The 16,787-nt window shown below is 40.5% G+C and overlaps 1 protein-coding gene across 1 annotated transcript; it reads left to right on the forward strand.

Moving 5' to 3' along the window:
• The first annotated feature begins 11,530 nt into the window (after nt 1-11,530).
• Nucleotides 11,531-14,018, forward strand: TMEM225 (transmembrane protein 225). The gene is made up of 4 exons (XM_047070565.1): nt 11,531-11,708; nt 12,324-12,470; nt 12,950-13,084; nt 13,792-14,018. The coding sequence occupies exons 1-4, from the start codon at nt 11,531-11,533 to the stop codon at nt 14,016-14,018; spliced, it is 687 nt and encodes a 228-aa protein (XP_046926521.1).
• The last annotated feature ends 2,769 nt before the right edge of the window (nt 14,019-16,787 follow it).

Below are 16,787 nucleotides of genomic sequence, written 5' to 3' on the forward strand. Positions count from 1 at the left end.
TGTGTAAATATGTGGGGTTGTCTGATTGTAAAATGCAATATGATCCAAAGGCCAAGACAAATGTTCAGATTATCTGGTATACTTCATTGTAATATGGATAAGTCAAAGTTGAGTCAACAAAAGCAATGTCTTAATAGTTATAGCCAGAGTTCCTTCCAATGTGCAATGTTATTCTGTGTTCTACTTTATTACTATTGAATCGAAGGTGAGCTGAGACCCTATATATAACTGTTAATGTGTTGTTTGACTTAGAGTAATCATTCTTGATAGATCAAACCCTTTCTCTGATGACCCCAGTAAGTCATTGATCCTCATTCCCACACACATAATTACGTGATTTATTTTCCACCACTGGCATGGTAGAATCAACTGAAAAAGTGCTAGGGTATATGTTGCCTAGGAGGGCATTCTCTTTAATTCTTAGGCAAATGGTATAGGATTTGAGATGTTGGATCAAGTGAAATAACTAATATGAAAACCAACTTAGATACTACTTTGGAGATAAAATTATGGAAGATTGATCTGACTTTACACCTAGTTACTCTCCCATGCCTCATCTGGGGAAGTTACTATAATGAAATCGAACATGGAGATCAAGAAGTCACGCAGAGGGGCGCCTGGGTGGCGCAGTCGGTTAAGCGTCCGACTTCAGCCAGGTCACGATCTCGCGGTCCGGGAGTTCGAGCCCCGCGTCAGGCTCTGGGCTGATGGCTCAGAGCCTGGAGCCTGTTTCCGATTCTGTGTCTCCCTCTCTCTCTGCTCCTCCCCCGTTCATGCTCTGTCTCTCTCTGTCCCAAAAATAAATAAACGTTGAAAAAAAAAATTTAAAAAAAAAAAAAAAGAAGTCACGCAGAGATAGAAATATAAAGATAGAGAATGGTTTGGATGAAGTTCTCTTCCTTGTCTCACTCGTCTACACTCAAACACAAAGATTCAGGATGCTGTCACTAGGCAGAGAAATGAGAAAATTATAAAGTCAGGTGAACTGGTATAAGGCCAGGATGCTAGAGGTGGTTTTGTGTTTTTGTTTTTGTCTTTGCTTTTGTTGTTGTATGGTTTTGTTTGTTTGTTGTTCTGCTTTTTAACCCCTTTAAAACCCAGAGCCTTCCGAGGCTTTTAGTTAGCGCACTTAGGTTTGGGCCAAACTGTAAGATCCACACACAGCCTCAGATGCTCTCATTGTCACTGTCATCAGTACTAGAAACACCCCCTTGGGAGAGTCTACCCAAGAGTGTGGGGCAGCCTCCACCAAACGTTGCTACTCTAACAGAGTAGAGGTCCACCACTGAAGGTCGTAAGTGGAGACATGTTTTTACATTTGGCCTACGTGTTGTATTTTGCTAGGTGTTGATCCAAGAAATGCTAATGGTGCAGCCACAGCTTACAGAGACTTCCACTAAAGTTAGATTTTTGTTTTTTGTTCCCTCCAATACCACAAAAAGGCAAAGAGAGAAGGTGCAGAGTCAAATCTCAGTGACAGCTCCGTACTGTTCTCAGATTCTATACCTCTCCGAGGGTGGATATTGTTTATTTTACTAGGTCAAACTCATCAGATCAAGTTCCTGCTTTGTCTTCATTTAAATTCTTCAAGAATTCTTGGCCTTGATGTAAATGGAAATTTGAAGGTGGCCCCCATTATATCATCTGATATGTCCAGATGTGTCTGTACTGCCCACTGCCCACAGACACACCACGTACACACACACACACACACACACACACACACACACACACACGGGAAAGATAAGGGGAAAGGACTTGATATTTGTTGAGTACTGATCCAGACATTTGGAAAACATTATCCCAGTTGCTAGTAGTAACTACTCAATGAGCTAAACATGGGACTCCATTTTACCCTTGAGATTACCCAAGCTCAGAGTAATTGCAAAATCTACTCAAGGCCACACAGCTGGCAAGTGGCAGATCCGCAAAGAAGCAAATCCACAAAGCCTCAGACCAGAGCTCATGCCCTGCTGCCCCAAGAGGAGAGTGAGCAAGAAGATGGCTGCTTATATTTGGAGAGAGAAAGAGGACGTTTAGTGTCTCCTAGGGAACTTAGCCCACATCACCAAATCTGAAAAGCAAACCGATTTGGAGCAAATATTTTCCCCAATAATAGAGCCGGTGAACTTGGCTAGAGAAGTATCTGCTAATCTTTTTCTCACTGACCTCTCCAAAAAATGCACCAGACTCATAATCCGCATAGGTATTCAGGTGATTCATGAAAAGAAGCCCCAGAAGTAAAGCCCCTCTTATTTCAGGATTCTTGGACTCCATCTCAAAGACCCTGGGCACTGTGGAAAGGGGCCTAGAGAATAAGGAACACATCCAAAGACCAAGCACCACAACATTCCCAGGTGGTCAGTGCTATGACTGCAAGAGATTCTTAAATGTTAGTGTGCTGAAAAATCTTTCAGCACATCTGGAAAAAGTTGGTCCCCCCCCCCCCACCCGCAAAGTTCTGATTCCATAAATCTGGGGTTGGAAAAAACAATCTTCAACTTCCGTAAGCATTCCAGAGAGGTACTGAATCAAGAAATCCTGGGTGTGGCAAAATGTCATCACCCAGTTTTGTCCTTCAGGGAATCCTTTCTGCAAGCCCAGGCCCAACCTCAGGAAGGCATCCCGATGAAGAAGAGAACAGGGCAGCCAAGTGACAGGAAAAATCATCTGGGTGGAGGTTTAGACACAGACCACAAACATATGCTGTGTTAGACACTATCTGCCCATAAACACCACAGTTAACCACCATCACTGAGGCCAACAAGTGGAAGGGGAAATTCCAGTTTTATGTACGTGCCCCAGGGTTTCACGTTGATCCTTTATGTCTTTCTCTTCAGGAGATGTCAGGAATAGCTGTTTCAGCACAGGGAATATGATACAGTCTTGCCTTGAATACATGTTCCTCGGGCAGGAATCAGACAAGCCAGGTCTCAGATTGTGAGGTCTGTTAGCGGATGGTCTCTCAATCCCAAACTGGAGTATTTCTGGGGGAGCACAGGGAGGTAGCCACCTTTCCCTTTATTTTTTTATTTATTTAAAAAAATTTTTTAATGTTTATTTATTTTTGGGACAGAGAGAGACAGATCATGAACGGGGGAGGATCAGAGAGAGAGGGAGACACATAATCTGAAACAGGCTCCAGGCTCTGAGCAGTCAGCACAGAGCCCGACGCGGGGCTTGAACTCACGGACTGTGAGATCATGACCTGAGCCGAAGTCGGACGCTCAACCGACTGAGCCACCCAGGCGCCCCTCCACTTTTCCCTTTAAAGTGAAGGAAAACACTTTATCCAGGTGAGAGTCCCAGAACAATACAGTTAATGAATTGCCCATTAATTCCCAGCCCTTGGAGACAGAGCCTCACAACGCCCTCATTCTTGAAATAATTGTTGAGATCATGGAGGTACCTAATCAAGCGAATAAGTGATGGAGAAACTGATTTAGGTGAATAGTTATTCCATTTTCCTTTATGGTCTCTGGAGTTTGTTTCATTTAGGAAAAGTTTTAATTACCCCAGATGGGACTATATTCAATTATGTACAAGGGAATCTTGTAATTGGGGATGCTACAGTATTACAGTTTCTACTTTCCATGATACCTTCATGCGAGAGAACATTCGTACATATGTACACAGTCCTCAGTGGATTCCAATGTTTATAACTGGACTTTCCATGGTTATCTGTCTTAGGAGTGACATGATTCATGATTTGTGCTCTACAGTTCTTTTGCCGATCCTAGTAAATGGCCAAATGTGTGCGTGGAGTGGATATTCAGAGAGAGAGAAAGAGAGAACACACATGGGTTTCTCATTTTGAAGATATTTTGAGATCCTTTCCTGCTATTTACTAGCTACGGTGTAGCCTTTGGGCGAATTATCTCCTCTTTCTAAGTAAAGTTTCTCATTGATAAGATAGATATATTTCCAACGTGTTCTAACTGAACGTTAATGTTTTTTGAAGGTCAAATAAGAAATACACGCAGAAGTGTTTTATAAGATATAAAGAGATTTGGGGTGCCTGAGTGGCTCAGTCGGTTAAGTGGCCAACTTCATTTCAGGACATAATCTTGCAGTCTGTGAGTTCGAGCCCCGCGTCGGGCTCTGTGCTGGCAGCTCAGAGCCTGGAGCCGGCTTTCGATTCTGTGTCTCCCTCCCTCTCTGCCCCTCCCCTGCTTGCTCTCTGTCTCTCTCTGTCTCAAAAATAATAAACATTAAAAAAAATTAAAAAATATAAAGAGATTATACTAATGTATCTATGGAGTACTTGGGGAGGAAGAAGGGGGGCAGGGAAGACACAGTGAGGGAGTCACCGATGTGACCCCCTGACTCCTCTGATTCCACCCATTTTTCTGGATGGGTGCCTGTACAATTCATGAAAACCAACTTTTACAAAAAAAAAAAAAGAAAGCAAACTATTTCAGGAGAATGTTATACTTTTGTATATCAACCCAATGGACTTTTGTGTGCTCATTGAAGTTATTTTAGAGTTTCTAACTGCCCATGCTATTAGCTGCATATAGTACCTTTGGTTGCAACCATGTAGAACCATGAACATGTGTCATATAACCAGAAACTGGAGGGTAACAAGCAGAAGGAAATTAGCTGTTGTTGTAGGATAGTAGGATTTATGACTTTTTTTCCTAAATATTCTGTCACGTGTTGTTCTCTTTTTTTTTTTGATTTTAATTTTTTTCTTTTCTTTAAAAAAATTTTTTTTTAAGATTTATTTATTTTTGAGAGACAGAGCATGAGCGAAAGAGGAGCAGAGAGAGAGGGAGACATAGAATCTGAAGCAGGCTCCAGGCTCCGGAGCTGTCAGCCCAGACTCTGATGGGGGCTTGAACTTACAAACCGTGAGATCATGATCTGAGCTAAAGTCGGACGCTTATCTGACAGAGCCCCCCAGGCGTCACTTTTCTTTTCTTTTTAATAATGATGCAAAATGCTTTGTTTCTCACCAGTTAGATCTTTCTTTGCCTTTTTTTAAACAGATATTTTCTAACTTTGTCAGTTTCTAAGTCATCAGAGACTAAAAACTTCTGCCTTTCCAAGATCTCTCTCTTTAGCTCTTGCTGTTAGAGGTAGAAGGGAATGAAACTTCATTGCAATACAAGTCCGTGGTGAGAGAAAATTATATCACCCTTAGGGCCTCTTCTACATTTCCTCCGCAGCAACAACCTGGGAAAGAAAGCCCGGAGTTTTTTAACCCTCAAGAGAACCAAATGATGGGGCAAAAAAAATCACAGTACAGAGATTGGAATGGAGGACAGAAGACAAAATGGATGAAATAAAGAAAGCATGTGTACTAATAACTGAGGGGAGAAAACATCTCACAGGTAAAACATGAAATACTCTGGTGACTATATACATAGAAATCCTATATCTGGGGGTAGAGATGAGGAACATAAATCGCTAAGCCCTCCTTTTCCAACACTTTTCTAACACCATAGGTCAGATCCTTGAGGTACTGCTTCCCTTATTCACATGTCCCCTCCTAGTGCATTTTGGGGTGGGGAAAGGTGGATGCTAGGGTGTGTGGTCAATGTCAGGACGGTGGAAATTCATCTCCCCAACAAATGTTGTATAACGGGAGACAGGCACTATTTCAGACACTGAGGATACAATTATAAACCAAAAGATATGCCTTCTAAGAGCATATGGTCTATGAAAATACACATGCCTACAAAATATTTTAAAATTTTGTAACAAATAATTCCAGAAGTATGGATAGGGTGAAGCAGAAGTACAGAAAGGAGACATTTATTGTTATGTATAATATGTGTTGAAAGGTTTGTTCCTATCAAAAAATGAGACTTGGGGTGCCTGGGTGGCTCAGTCGGTTGAGCATCCAACTCTTGATTTTGGTTCAGGTCATGATCAGGCCATGATTTTGGCTCAGGTTGTGGGATGGAGCCCTGTAGGAGGCTCTGTGCTGAGCGTGGAGATTGCTTAAGATTCTCCCTCTCTTCCTTTACCCCTCTCTCCCACTTGCACGCTCTCTCTCTAAAATTAAAAATTAAAGGGGCGCCTGGGTGGCGCAGTCGGTTAAGCGTCCGACTTCAGCCAGGTCAAGATCTCGCAGTCCATGAGTTCGAGCCCCGCATCAGGCTCTCGGCTGATGGCTCAGAGCCTGGAGCCTGTTTCCGATTCTGTGTCTCCCTCTCTCTCTGCCCCTCCCCCGTTCATGCTCTGTCTCTCTCTGTCCCAAAAATAAATAAACGTTGAAAAAAAAAATAAAAAAAAATGCAACCTGAAAGTGAATGATTGAATGAATAATTAGATTCCTTTTCCAATACCAAAACCACAAAGACATTGTCCGGTCATAGCGAGAAAGAAGGTACTTGACCTACTCTTTGGTTGGATTTCAGCTATGCAAATCCCAAACACTGAATGAAAACAAAGACATCTCATTTCCCTTTTCTACAGAGATTTAATACCCACACAGAGGTTTAATACCCCACATATTAAAGTTACTGCTTGAGACAGTGAGCAAGATTAAATAAAATCACCTCATTTAAACTTAAAGTTCAAAAGAAAGAAATCACTTGCCCACTAACCAAAAGGCCAGTTAGTGGCAGAATGGGGACTAGAGTGCAGGGTTGTTTTTTTTTTTTTTTTTTTTTCCCTGCTTGATAGCACCCTTTACATCGATTCACACAGATTGTTAAAGAGATTCCTCTTGGATATGCATGGAAATGTTTTACATTCTTCATAACTATTCATAGCTATATCTTAGAGGATATTCTATTCTCAAAGGCCCTAAAACTGCTCTGAGCATTTGGAAATTGCTTTACAGGTAGTAATAAATCATCTTTGTTCCATAATTCTTCATTTTGAGACTGTTTCCTATGACACTGCTCAACATTTCTGTACTTTCTTCAACTTCTTGATGACAAATGAGGCAGAGAACCTTTACAATATGTTTTTATTTACCATTTGGATATTCTCTTGTGATGTGTCTGGTTCATGTGTTTTGCACATTTTTCTACTAGAAAATTTTTCTTTCTCTTATTTATTTATAGCAATTCCTATATATTCTGGATACCAGCCCTATGTCAGAGATGTGTATTTCAAATGTATTCTTTTACCCAACTATAGGCTTTCCCTTTGACATGAATACAACTAAGGCTCTCTGGTGAAACTAAGGCTCTTTACTGGAACAGTCTAGTGAATACTTCTGGAGGTCATGAAGGGTACCTCCTTACCACATAGTCCACAAATGCAGGAGCAGAATCCTACTGTGGTCTTGTCAGAAGGAAATAACAACATAGCAGTCTAATAGAAAGTGAAATTTATTACAAAGATGGTGAAAAAAAAGCCTTAACACTCAGGTTTGAGTACTTAGATCCCGCGGAGCAGATACATAGGCCAAAGGAAAGACCATATCAAATGAGGCAAAATTCTGAAACTAGGTCTCTGTCACATGAAGTGAATTATATACTCAATTTTTCAAATCTTTGCTTCCTCTTTTCTCCTCACCAATTCTGAGAAGCCTGGTTTCAGGTCTAGAGTACTTTCCATAGATTCCAGTGGACCTGGGGTCGATCAATGGATACACTTTTATATGCGTGCTTTAAGTTTGGTAATACTTACCAATATCACAGGATGTAATATACCCCTATTGCAACTTATTACACCAATGGTGAAGCATATTACCTTGTGATGCTGGGTTTCTTCATTAGCAATTAATCCTCTTGGAGGAACATGGATGATAGATGTTAGCACTCCCCAATAGAAGGGAAGAATCTCCTTCTGAGCAAGCAATCCTGAGAAGAGGTCTGATGGAGAAGAAGTCATATGAAAATGTCAAACATAACCAACAGTGAACCCTAATGTAAACTATAGACTGGGGGTTAAAACGTTGTATCAATGAGGGTTTATTAATTGTTAACAAATGTACCACTCTTGGTGGGGGATGTTGATAATGGATGAGGCTGTGCATGTGTGGGGGCAGAGAACTGTCTGTGCTCAATTTTGATGTGACTCTAAAATACTCTTAAAACGTCTATTTTAAAAAATGTAGAAAAAATTCCTAAGACATAGAAAGCAGTGCAGAGAAAAAAAAATAACCTTAAATCCTGGCATATTAAAAAAGAATTTTAAGCTATCTTAAGAAATTCAAGGGGATAAAAGCAAAAAAAAAGGGGGCAGAATAAGGTAACAGCCTAAAGTAGTGAATATATTAAAAATAATGTTTTCGGGATACCTGGGTGGCTCAGTCAGTTAAGTGTCTGGGTCTTATTTTCGGCTTAGGTCATGCATGATCTCAGTTTGTGGGTTTGAGCCCTGCATTGGGCTCTGCTCTGGCATCGTGGAGCCTACTTGGGATTCTTTCTCTCCCTCTCTCTTGGTCTGTACCCTGTTTGCACGCTCTCTCTCAAAATAAATAAATAAACTCTAAAAAATGAAAATAAAAGACAAATATCCTACGATTTCACTTATATGTGGAATTTAAGAAACACAACAGATGAACACAGGGGAAGGGAAGGAAAAACAAAATGAAAATGGAGATGGAGGCAAACCATAAGAGTCTCAAATACAGAGAACAAACTGAGGGTTGCTGGAGGGGTTTTGGGAGGGGATGGGCTTTGTGGGTGATGGGCATTAAGGAGGGCACTTGTTGGGTTGAACAGTGGGTGTTCTATGCAAGTGATGAATCACTGGGCTCTACTCCTGAAACCAATCCTACACTTTGTGTGAACTAACTTGACTTTAAATAAATTAAAAATAAATAAATAAAAAGCTACAACCTGTAAAATAAATAAAATTAAAAAATGAAATTACCTTTTAAAAAATAAAAATAATGTTTTCAAATGGATAAATACACAAGGACCTGTTGAAATGATGAACAAAAATGATAACCTCCTAATAAACCAGATTAAGGTGGGGAGGGAGAGGGAGGAAGGAAATCTACAGGAAAAAATCAATCCTTATCTTTTTGTGACACAAACAAATATTTCAAGATGAAATTGTCTGCGATTGTTTCACAATAATTCAGGGGAGGGCCATTGAAATTGGATGAAGGGTACTTGGGAATCATTATGTTGTACTCTATTTTTTCCAATATTGCACATTTCCCTCTTGAAACTACAATTCTACTTTTCTTTTTCCCTTTTTTGCTATTTATTTCATCTAGTTTCCTGTTAAAAACAAAACAACAACAAAAACTGCCTGTCTCTCTTCTGCCTCCACTCCTGCCCTCATTTTACTGAAGATGCTGTGACCCAAACCACCAGTGACATTCTGATTGTCCATAAAGTGATATTTGTTCAGCTCCTACAAAATGTGATTTCCTTACAGCATTAGCTATCATTGCCCAATCTCTCCTCAAAACTCCAGCCTCTTTTTACTTCCTCAGCAACACTTGTGTTTCTCTACCTTCTCTCTGACTGGTCCTCCTTTGCTCTTTATCATAAATATTGACGTCAAGTTCCAGAACAAAATTCTGTCTATCGTGTGCCCTGTAGACACCTTAAACTGAACCCAAACCAGTATTTACTAGCTTCTTCAACAGGCTTGTGTTTCCAGCCATATTTTACATCTTACTTAATGGCATCGTTGACTACTGTTCTCCTTAGCTGAAAACATGATTTCCTCCTTGACCCGTCTCTCGCAAATCCCTCACATCCTACCAGTTTCTCTAATCTGGCTACATCTTTGTATCCTTAGTGCCATCATCTATAAGTTTAAAGGAGGCTTAAGTCTTTCAGCCCAGGAATCCTACTCTTAAGGATCTATTGCATAGAAATAAAAGCATCAATATGTAAGAGCATAATAATATAAGTTGCCATAGTGTGCTCTTATGCTATGACCCTCTTGGTCCTTCCACTACACTAGTCCCCAAGGGTCAAGGGTCAAACAAATAGGTGATTCTATGGCAGTTGGCAGCCCTAACAGCAAACTGGCCCTGATAAAGAAAGGAAAGGGGAAGGGGGGAGCTCATTTTCAAGACTACCCGAGGTGCTGGCTGCTGAGGCTCGCCGTTCCTGAGAGATAAAGGAATTGCCCTGGACGCAGAAGGGAGTTACCAGCCCAGGAACAGCCTGCATTCCAGGGCAAACTGAGCTCTCTTGCTGCACTCAGGATGACTCCAAAAGCCCCACCAGGTCCAAATCTCCTGGTGGTGTTGGCTAACATTTCTTTTCTTGCAACTACATCTCAGCTCAACCTCTCCTCAAATCTGCTTCCTTAAACACTGGCAGATGTGACTCTTGGCTAAGTAGTCCCCAATAAACTCTCCACACACAATTCTCTGCCTCAGAGGTGCTTTTCCAAGGAGTCCAAATTAATACTATGGTAATTGCCTACATGTCATTTGTTATGTGCCAAGAACGCTTTTTAAGTGCTTTACATTCCTAAACTCATGCAATCTTTTTACAAAATTCTTGTGTAGTAGGAAGCATTATTATCTCTAAGATCACAAAACTGCTCAGCGGTAGAGACAGGATGTAAAGCCAGGATCGTAAGTCCATTTTCTTAACCACGGAGTCGCCCTTGTGAGATTAAATATATTGAGCATTGTTTTTTTAAAAAAAATTTAGAATAAAATATACCAAGATATGTACAGAGGTCTGGAAGAAAGAAAGCACAGCATGTTTGAAGCAATGAAAGAAATCCAGTTGGCCCATGGAAAGGTCAAAGAAATAGGCAGAGAGAGGCCATTAGATATGACTTTTATCTTAGTTCAGTAAAAGGCTTTTTTTTGGGGTAGGGGGAGGATTTTAATACAAGTCCTTTGACTCTGAGCTTACTGAATACCATAGTGGCCCACTCAAGGATCCATAAATGTTTTCTCTGACAAGTTACAAAGACAGTTGTCAAGAAATAATGGTCTGGCCTTATAAATGATATTGGAGTGCAATGCTTTGGTGTATCAAGCCAGCTTTTGTGGTTTCAAGGTGCTGGTCTACTTCACAGATGCCTACCTAACTAAACTTCTTTAGGCGTTCCAAATGAGGACACAAGTTTCTCTAAAACATCCTATATTCTGAATGGTCATTCCCTTTTGTGGTACTAGCTGGCTGACTATTCCTGTCAACGATCTTGAATGCCTTTTTCTCTTCACTGATCCCTACCTAATGTCAAGTAATCCTGGAACATATAATCCTAGCTCTAAAATTGGACCTATTTAGTCAGGCATGCCTAACCTCTTTCAAGGCCTCTAATAATCACTAAAGGCAGCTCTCTCTAATATGTGATATTTTATCTCCCTCTATATTGGGTAGCTCTCTCATGACCTGTAGTCAGCCATGGTCCTCCTACTGCACCAACCATCAGGGTCAAGGGTCAAGTCAATAGATGATTCCATGGCAGTTAGCAGCCCTGACAGCAGGGCAGGCCACATATAGGAGTAGTGGGGGGTGGGATTTATCTTCTTTGGTTCACAGGCTTTATCAGCTCTGCCCCTGCCAATACCTCAGCAATCACTAAAAGTTTAGATTTTGCTCTTCCTCTTGTGAAGAAATAATCAAATCAGAGAAGAGCCATCTGAGATATTGGTGGTGGTCTCGGCTTGAAATCCTCACTCACAATGGGGAACATATCACCCAGAGGTATCCAGGCCACCAACATGGTCTTCTCCTCCTGGGCCTTAGTCTTCTTGGCCATAGGAATCATCATGGAAGAATGGGTTGAACTGACATTGGAAACAAAGAAAAATACAGTAAGCCACAGTCCCTGGATATGTTGCACTACTCTTTGGCCAGAAGGTCAGAACTGCGCTATGGAAAGAGACGGGTGGAGAGGGAGGGTTCATCTTTCCTTGACTTCCATTTATCTCACCGGCTTACTCATTATTATTCTCTGGGGCAACTTCTGCTGGCTGCCTTGCACCCAGCTCCATAATCAAGAGTCAAGGCTGACTCTAAAATCTCGCCATTTTGAATATTTTGGAGAAAAGTTTAGAAGCTCACAGACTTCACTGCTGGACATTTGAGAGACATTGGCAGTAGCAGCAGGGTGGTCAGCACATCTAGAACATGAGGGAATAAAAGAAAGGTAACTGGCAACAAGGAAAATAGCTTGTTTTGCCACTGGAGGAGGGCAGGATGAATTATATTTAACAAGAAATCTGTTCTGTGAAAAGAATAGAAGAGAAAGAAACTTACAGAAACACTAAGAGAACAGTTTCTTCTGGTTCTCTTTCCCACTCAGCTTAAGGCCCCCTACCTCTTTATTCTTTCCCCTTGTTCCTCTTTATTATTTAAAGAAATATTTTTACCTCATTCTGATTTTTACCTAGAGAATTGTGGAAATTTCCAGGTGGAAATGAGCCTAGAAAAAATATCTGTCCCTCTTTCAACATAGCGTCTGCTTTCCAACAGATGGCCTGGAAGTGGTCAGGACCATGATGATTTTGGTTCTCATCGTTTCCTTCATCCATAACTTGTTCCTGGGTTTGGAATCCACCTACCTGATTCCTCAAACTAAACATACCCTCTTCATCGCTGTCTTCCTCAGTTTCTTTACAGGTAACCTCTTGGCTCCCCTAACACAGGCTTGGAGATAAATTTGGTTTAGGGATCTAGGCTGCAACCATCCTAGTTCTTTGGCTCAGATATGCAGCTTCTGAATTGAATGTACCACTTAGCAAGGTTGGGTTTTTTTTTTTTAATATTTATTTTTGAGAGAGAGAGAGAGCACAAATTGGGGAGGGGCAAAGAGAGAGGGAAACACAGAATCCAAAGCAGGCTCCAGGCTCTGAACTGTCAGCACAGAGTGCAAGGTGAGGCTTGAACTCACGAACCATGAGATCATGACCTGAGCTGAAGTCAGACGCTTAACCGACCAAGCTACCCAGGGCCCCGATTTTTGAACATAGTGCAGTTGTATGTAGGAGGTTTGGAAGTCAGGCATATCTTGGGTTAAGACTTGAGTAGAAAAGCCAAAGTTCCTTAGAAGGGATACCCCCCACCCCACCCCACCCCACCTTCTTTTGTCTGGACATTAGGTCTCCTTCTGCTCTGTGCACTCCTAATGTATCACCAAAAGCTAAGTCAAGGTAAATCCGTGTACTACTCCAGTTACAAGATCACCTGGATCATTTTCACTGCCTACTTAAATGTCTCCCTCTTTGTGGCCTCTGGTGAGTGTTTTCAGGGCCCCTGATAGGTGATTAGAACCAGTCTATCCCCGTTAGAGGAGAGTAAAAGGATGGGAAAGCGAGATGGGGAAAAGTGCCAATCCTTACATTTTAAAGGGCTAAAGTTCAGGTGACTCACTCTCTGAGGGCAGTTCCTTCAAGGGCAGAGTTGGAGAGGAGGGCTGTGTGAAATATTCAATAAGCTTGCCTCAAGGGCAGCTCTCATTTCTGCCCTTTCTACTGTCTTTCACACCATCCCCACTTCAGGACAGAGATAACCATCCGAGTCATGACTAAGGAGAGTTGCTGATGGGGAATGTTTATTGATGTGGCAAGGGACAGTATACCCTGGGTGTCCCGTGTAGTGTTGAGGCACTTGGAGGTCAGAGACAAGCAATATCTGATGTTACGTGGTCACCTGACAACCCTGGAGACCCTCATTTTCTTAAAAAGTCTTGAAAATTTCATTTGGAATTGCACTCACAACCCAGAAGCATGTCTTCTTTCAAAATGACATGAACAGCATTTAAGCTATTGTGGATACACTTCTGGTCTCTTCCACTAAAGCATCCTCCTCTCCAGTGGCCTGGGGCAGTTCAAAGGGACCCACAGGGCTTTGGGTTGGAATATCTCTGCTGACATAGAGGGAAGTATTTCTGTAACTCTCCATTGACCCCTCATCACCCTTCCCTGGCTTCTCTTTTCCCCAGGAGTCCTCTCTCTCCTACAGTACAAACAATCCATCAAGAGCTTTGCCTGCCTGACCATCCTCCGTACATCCAGCAGAGAAATTAAGGACAGACAGGAGTCTGAGAGTTCTATCAAAGTTATTTCCTTACCAGAACAGCCCGCAATGCTTCGTAGTATTGTTCACACAAAGGAAGATTTTCCAAACAGAGCACACATCCAAACACGTCATGTAACCTGGGCTGTATGATTTGACAATGTATCTTTCAGTGTGCGCTTGTCTTAATAGAAACAACGCTGTGTGTATGTGCATTGTCTCTACAGCCGTGGTGTCTTTGTTTGGCATTATTTAATGCATGTGACTGGGTTAGGGTCTGTAAGAAGATCTGGAAGGTGGTTTGTTCATTTTTATTTATTTTTTTTCGATCCTGACCTGCTGAACAGTTTCTTTTATTTGTTCTCACCATTTAATAACATTTGTTATTCATTTAATAAATATTATCATTAACTAATACTTGATGTATTGTTAACTCTATACATCACACTTATTTTATTGTGAAATATTTCAGACATTCAGAAAGAATACAAAACATGATAAACATCTGTGCACACATCACTCAGCCTTATGAAATTTTACAATTATGCCCTATTTGCTTTAGATGTTTTCAAATTAAATTTATAGACAAAACGGATGTTCCTCTAAAAAGTTCCCTAATCTCATTTCCCTCCCTTGCTGCTCGTCACAAAACACTTTCAATGATGCATCGCTGATCATTTTACATTCACATTGTCATTTTTTAGAACTTAATGCATCTTTAAAAATTATATAGATTAGCTTTCCAAATCTTCAAAGATCATTAAAAGTCAGACTGTACAGATCATTTTTGCAGCTTGTTTTTTTCACTCAACTGCGTGTATGGTTTTGGGATTCATTACGTTTTGTTTGACTTCATTCATTGAAACTACTGCTAAGTTTTCCATTGTAGAGATATAATGTAAAATATTCATTCTCCAGTTGATGAAAATCTAGTTGTTTTCTTTTATTCTGTTATAAATAGTGCTGTTATGAACTTTCTTATACACAACTCCCTCTGTCCATGAGCTAGAGTTTCTCTTAGGGTATTTATCTAGGACTAGAATAGCAGAAACTATCTTTATTGGGGCGCCTGGGTGGCTCAATCAGTTGGGTGTTGGACTTCGACTCTGGATTTGTGAGTTTGAGCACCGCATTGGGCTCTCTGCTGTCAGCACAGAGCCCACTTTGGATCCTCTGTCCCTCCCCCCTTCTGCCCCTCCCCCCTCTGCCCCTCCCCCATTTGCACGCGCGAGCACTCGCTCTCTCTCAAAAGTAAACATTAAAAAAAAGAAAGTATCTTCATTTTCAAGTTAACTAAATATTGACAAAGTGATGCAAAAAATGGCTGTTATAATTTACACTTCTGCCAGCAATATATGAAAATTCTAGTTTCTTTGTACTTTGCCAGTCCTTCAGTGATCAGTCTTTTTAATCTCTGAACTATCACTGAGTTTGCTCACTTTTTAAGAAAATGAGGGTCTCCAGGGTTGTCAGGTGACCACATAACATCAGATATTGCTTGTCTCTGACCTCCAAGTGCCTCAACACTACACTGGACACTCAGGGTATACTGTCCCTTGCCACATCAATAAACATTCCCTATCAACAACTCTCCTTTCATTTCATTATTGAGCTTTTGGATTTCCTCTTCTCTGAATTACTGTGTTTGACCATTTTTAAAATGAATGATTTGTCTATTTCTTATTGATTTGTAGTTCTTATATATTGGAAACTAATACTAACTGGTTGTGCCTTGGCTTTTAACCTTGTTTATGAGGTTTTTTTGTTTTACAGAGGTATTCAAATGAAATGTAATACAATAGATCAACCTTTCTCTTTTAGTTGGTGCTTTATTGTCTTTTTTTTTTAATTTTTTTTTTAACGTTTATTTATTTTTGAGACAGAGAGAGACAGAGCATGAACAGGGGAGGGGCAGAGAGAGAGGGAGACACAGAATCCGAAACAGGCTCCGGGCTCTGAGCTGTCAGCACAGAGCCCAACGCCGGGCTTGAACTCACGGACCGTGAGATCATGACCTGAGCCGAAGTTGGACGCCTAACCGACCAAGCCACCCAGGCGCCCCTATTGTGTCTTATTTAACAATTCCTTCCTTGCTCTCTTTACTCTTATTGGGAATAATCTCTGCGTATTATATAAGGTAAAGATCCAATTTTACCTACTTTCCATGTGGATAACTATCTATTCAGAATATTTTTATGGCTTAATTCCTTATCTTACTGCGTTGTAACATAATCTCCTACATATACCAAATATACATAAAAGTCAGTCTGTTTCTGATCTCCGTAGCTTATTCCATTGGTCTATTTTTATATCCCTGCGTGGCACAACGATCTTAATTACTATGTAGAGAAAGCAAGTGTTGATGTTCAATATGCCCAAGTCCTTATTCTTGTTCAAAATTATCTTGACTTGTTCTTGGTCTTTGGTCTTCATATAAATAGCAAGATTAGCTTGTATAGTTCCAGAAAAATCCTACTTATGATTTGATTCAGAATCATATTAATTTATTAACTAATTTGGGGATAATTAACAATGCTAATAATATTTTTTCATCCAATGCCAAAATATGATACTATTTATTTAGGTCTTCTTTCATGTCCTTCAATAATGTTTTGTGATTTATTTTTTCCAGACAGATCTTTTTGTTAAGGTTGATTCATAGGTAACCTGCAGTTTTATGCTTTTCTGAATTGAAATATTTTATAACATTTTCTAGTTGCCTATTACTGGTGTAAAGTTGTTGATTTTTTGTCTCTAGAAACTTTACTGAATTCTTATTTTAGTACTTATAATTTTACCTGTATGCTCTCTTAGGTTATCCTTGGAGGAAAACATATTGTCCGCAGAAAAGATGTTCACTTCATTCCAATACTTATATCACTTACTTCTTTTGTGTTGTCTTATTCATTGGCTCAGATCTCC

Source organism: Lynx rufus, unplaced genomic scaffold, assembly GCF_022079265.1.
Source record: "Lynx rufus isolate CCGP_SWC_20201006 ecotype Redwood Valley unplaced genomic scaffold, mLynRuf1.p SCAF_9, whole genome shotgun sequence".
Classification (NCBI taxonomy): domain Eukaryota; kingdom Metazoa; phylum Chordata; class Mammalia; order Carnivora; family Felidae; genus Lynx; species Lynx rufus.

Bases quoted from the DNA above. Each gene is read 5' to 3' on its own strand.
- TMEM225 (XM_047070565.1), top strand. From the start codon at position 11,531: ATGGGGAACATATCACCCAGAGGTATCCAGGCCACCAACATGGTCTTC. The intron at 12,471-12,949 runs GTAACCTCTTGG...TCTGGACATTAG, and splicing joins CTTCCTCAGTTTCTTTACAG to GTCTCCTTCTGCTCTGTGCA. The intron at 13,085-13,791 runs GTGAGTGTTTTC...TCTTTTCCCCAG, and splicing joins CTCCCTCTTTGTGGCCTCTG to GAGTCCTCTCTCTCCTACAG.